A 4,354-nucleotide genomic window follows, 5' to 3' on the forward strand; every position below is an offset into this window, starting at 1 on the left:
TTTTAACCTCACATTTACGTCAGAAATACCAAATTGAACACGAAGATTTGTCGATGGCCCAATCATATAATTTTAGAGGGATTGGCGTCAAATATTTTCCAAATAAACATGTTATAAAAATGTGACACAGTTTAGATAAAGGGCATGTTAATGTTAACAATTACCATTTGCATGTTTAGATCTCCTCCTTCCCCCTTTCATAAATTACAGACTGTAATTAATCAACTCTCAGCATCAAAGAGAATATTAATGAATGCGGTGTACTGTAATTGCAGAGTATCAATCTCTCTCAGGGAAAAATCACACAACCGCAGGTCATGTTGACTGAGAAGATTCCGGTGGAAGGTTTTTATTTTCAGAAATGTTTGGTTATTATTAAAAAAGAGAGGCAGTCCATCATGTGTGAGCCTTTAGTGCGCAGAGAATACGCAAAAATTAGGAGTCATTTTCACAAAACGGCCTACAGAGTAAAATAGGCGGAGAAATAAGTGACATTCAGTAGTCACGCTTAATTGAAACGAAAATAACAATACTTTAATTGGCTAATAGTAATAATGATAGGAATAATAATAGTGATGTAAAATGGCAAGGTTGGCTCTTGTTAAATAAACAATAACATTTTTGAAAATCGATTTTTTTGAAAAAACGCACAACAACAATAACAACAACAACAATAACAACAATAATAATAATAATAATAATAATAATAATAATAATAATAATAATAATAATAATAATAATAATGGATAAATACTTACTTTAAACGAGAAAAGCTAATAAAAAACACATACTAATACCATATCGTCCTCTTTCCTCCGTCAACCTGTTGTGTATCCAGCGTGTCTCTCCCTGGAGTCACCACAGTTCCCAGTCAGACTTCTCCTCCCAACTCCTCCACATTACTTCGTTTTATACCAATATATAATTAATATTGCATCGTCATGACTTAATAATTTCAAACCCCCATGCATGCACGACATAACACCAGTGACATAAGGGCATCCATAATTAAAAAACGGCACTAATTAGAGAGGAAGGGGCCATTAGTAGCGTGTAGGAGACGTGCGTTCAACGGTGTGAAAATGACTGTGCATATGTATTGTCCGCCGTGCTTATATCACACACGACAATACATATTTAATCCAAGCAGAGCTTTGGGAATTCATAAATAAAACAGTTTCAGTTAAACAAACAGTTTACAAAGATGTTATCGCCTATTGATGCGTTGATGAGAATTCAGAAGTTTCAGAGGAAAACACATTGTGTGCTTGTTCTTTTCTTTTTTCTCTCTCTCTCTTTTTTGGCCTTTGGTTGAACAATTTCTACACCGCATTGAGGCCCTGCTCGGGCAGTCGCCTCAAGATTAAAATAATACAATTTAATAAAGCACAAAAATAACAGAGGAATTTTAGAAAATAACCAATAATTTATTAGGTTTAAACTTCACACATTTTTTTCAAGTGAAATCAAAAGTGAGGATAAATAAATAAATACTTAAATGAGGTGATGTAGGCCTATATACGGTATATATCTGGGCTATATAAATATATAGCTCACCTGTAATGCTCCAAAAAAAAACATGTTCACATCAAAATACTCAAATATAGCAGCAGCCAAAGTCACACGGATGTGCCTCATTATGAAAGTGTCATTTCCATATCTAAATAATTAAAGATAAACAGACTCAGTGTGTCATGTGAAAGTAGTAGCTATTTTAGTTATTCTCTTTGTGTGTGGGTGTGTGTGTGTGTTTAAGTAAATTACTATCACACAGTTCACGGAAAGAGCAGATTCGTTTGTAAAAATCGTGGTTTTGGTTTAATAAGGTGGGTGAATTTCTGAATCCCATTCTTATACTAAACTCTGCATTTATGTATTAAAAAATAACCCAAAACAAAACAGGTGAGGACACAGTTGTGAGCCAGTGATGTGGACGATAAATCAACAATATAAACTAATTCTAATTATCTTTCCACACAGTTGTCTTTTTAGAGACCCACTCTTCATTTAGCATAAGTGTAACACCACTGATAATTAAAATAGCCCATAAATGTCATTTTAATATAATAAAAAAAGTGAGTTAATATCCCTGAATGTGACAAACAGCCAGGGTGTATTTATGCTGGAAATTCCTTGTGTGCAAGATACATAATCAACAACATAATAATCACCCCTCACAGATCGATAACACAGTCCTCTATAATCCCATTTGAATAACAAAATCGGAGAAAAAAAGTGCAACAACGAAGAGTGAGTGACACGAAATGAAAAACTGAAGTCTTTTTTTTTTTTGGAGATAATCCCAGATGACGTGAGGAGCTGTTGATAAATCCCTGTTAGTTAGGCTACTTAGGCTATTATTAATCACTCGATCAAAAATGTAGTAGGCTATGTTATTCATGATGTGTGAAACTCAGTGCACCGCAGAGTATTTCATTCGTTTCTGTTTTTGCCGCTGGTTGCAAAACCACACTCGAACCACATTCTTTTTCAGGTCCAGTTTTTCGGCGATTGCCGCAATTTTTTCCGAGGAGGGCCGTGGCTGGATGGCAAAGTAAGCCTCGAGAGAGCGTTTCTCCGGCGCGGCGATGGAAGTGCGCTTTCTTTTCCTCTCGTTCCCGTTGAAAAGGTCCGGCTTGTTGCTTTTCTCCCGGTACGCAGCCTCGGCTTCCTCCAGCCAGGCCTGGAGAACTGGCTTGAGTGCTATCATGTTGTTGTGGGACAAAGTGAGGGACTCGAACCTGCAGATGGTGCTCTGGCTCAATGACCCCACTCCGGGGATCTTGAGGTTGGCCAGCGCCGACCCGACGTCCGCTTGGGTCACACCGAGTTTGATCCTCCTCTGTTTGAACCGTTCGGCGAAGGCTTCTAGCTCCCTTGGATCCGACTCCACGTCGTTGATGCACGCCATGCCGCCGTGCACTGACAGGGAGTGAGGGTGGGCCATGTTGGCCATCGCCTGGTGCAGCTGCCCCATGGTCTGCAGGTGGTGGTGAGGGTGCTGGTGGTGGTGCCCCGGCGTCATCCCGGGAGGCTCCGGAGCACCCATCCCGGTCACGGCCAGGCTGGTGGAGAGGTGGTCCAGAAGGTCCCCGGCCTCCAGGGTCTGTCCGAGGTGGTGGTGGTGGTGGTGGTGGTGGGAGGCGATGGTGGAGGGGACGTGGGAGATGGGCACGGTGGTGGAGGAAGACGAGGCGGCTGAGGTGCAGGGGACACTGCTCATGGTATGGTAAGTCACGTCTGGTTTGAACGGGTGACTCTTTCCGTGAGAGACAATGCTGTCAGCAGCCGCCAGAGCCTCTGCCCGTGCCAGCAGGCTCTCATCAAAGCCTCCGAATATATTGCCCTGCAGCTGCAAGCAAGAGTGCGCATACTGGAGTCAGTGGGGAATTCTGTCAGGCAGCTCTCAGGATCTAAAAAACATTTTCCAAAGGCAAGCAGCGCCGAGGAGAGGAGATAACCCTCCTCAAAGCGCAGGTCATAAAAATTAATATGAAAGCAAGAGTATTGCTTGAATAGACATGTGGATGAGAGAGGGGGTGAGGAGGGGGGGTGGGGGGTGGGGGGGGACACCAGAGAGAGAGGGAGAGAGAGAGAGAGAGAGAGAGAGAGAGAGAGAGAGAGAGAGAGAGAGAGAGAGAGAGAGAGAGAGAGAGAGAGAGAGAGAGAGAGATATCGGATAGAACAAAGTCCTGTCAAAACAACTTTACAGACATTTCCAGTGTGATATTGTTTCTCCTCCTCTCACCTCAGTATAGTCCACAGCCATTCTTCCCCGACCTGAACGTACCTGCGGGGCGGGCAGACAGACTCTGCGCATGCCCTCCGAGCCTGAGTGCAGGCCGGGATACTTGGGCTCGTGCAGGGCCGGGTGCATGGAGAAATGCTGCTTGCCGTTCATGGTCATCCTCCTCCTCCCTGCAAGCACCTCGCAAGCAGTGTGGCCCCTGACATGAAAGCCGGGGAGCGGAAAGCTACAGCGCTCCTCTGCTCTCCTTCACCAGACTGAGCTGTTAACATCGGCAGCGCCTCCCGGCATCCCTCTCCCCCTCTTCCTCCCCTCCTCCTCCTCCTTCCCTCCCACCTGCTCCTCTGCTCAACTTACAAGTTGAAAAATGTTGGCCTCTGTGCGCAAGCGTCGAATAATAAACTCAACCAAAATCACTATAATATAGATAACCTGGTCATCTAGTGCCTGTTTTATAGACGACTGGTTTTAGTCATAGCGACGTTTGTAGCCTGAATGATCACTGCTCCCAAAAAAAAGAAGTTTGAATTTTACTCATTCACAAGTTTACACACATCTCGTCTCACCGTTGTAACAAAGCATATATTAAAGATGGAATTAGAGAGC

The 4,354-nt window shown here is 43.3% G+C and overlaps 1 protein-coding gene across 1 annotated transcript; it reads right to left on the minus strand.

The window, feature by feature from the left end:
* Positions 1-2,413: 2,413 nt before the first annotated feature.
* Positions 2,414-3,907, minus strand: pou4f3 (POU class 4 homeobox 3). Its single transcript, XM_062433197.1, has 2 exons — positions 3,791-3,907; positions 2,414-3,352 (listed from the first exon to the last, which is right to left on the minus strand). The coding sequence occupies exons 1-2, from the start codon at positions 3,905-3,907 to the stop codon at positions 2,414-2,416; spliced, it is 1,056 nt and encodes a 351-aa protein (XP_062289181.1).
* Positions 3,908-4,354: the final 447 nt, after the last annotated feature.

Source organism: Scomber scombrus, chromosome 14, assembly GCF_963691925.1.
Source record: "Scomber scombrus chromosome 14, fScoSco1.1, whole genome shotgun sequence".
Taxonomy (NCBI): domain Eukaryota; kingdom Metazoa; phylum Chordata; class Actinopteri; order Scombriformes; family Scombridae; genus Scomber; species Scomber scombrus.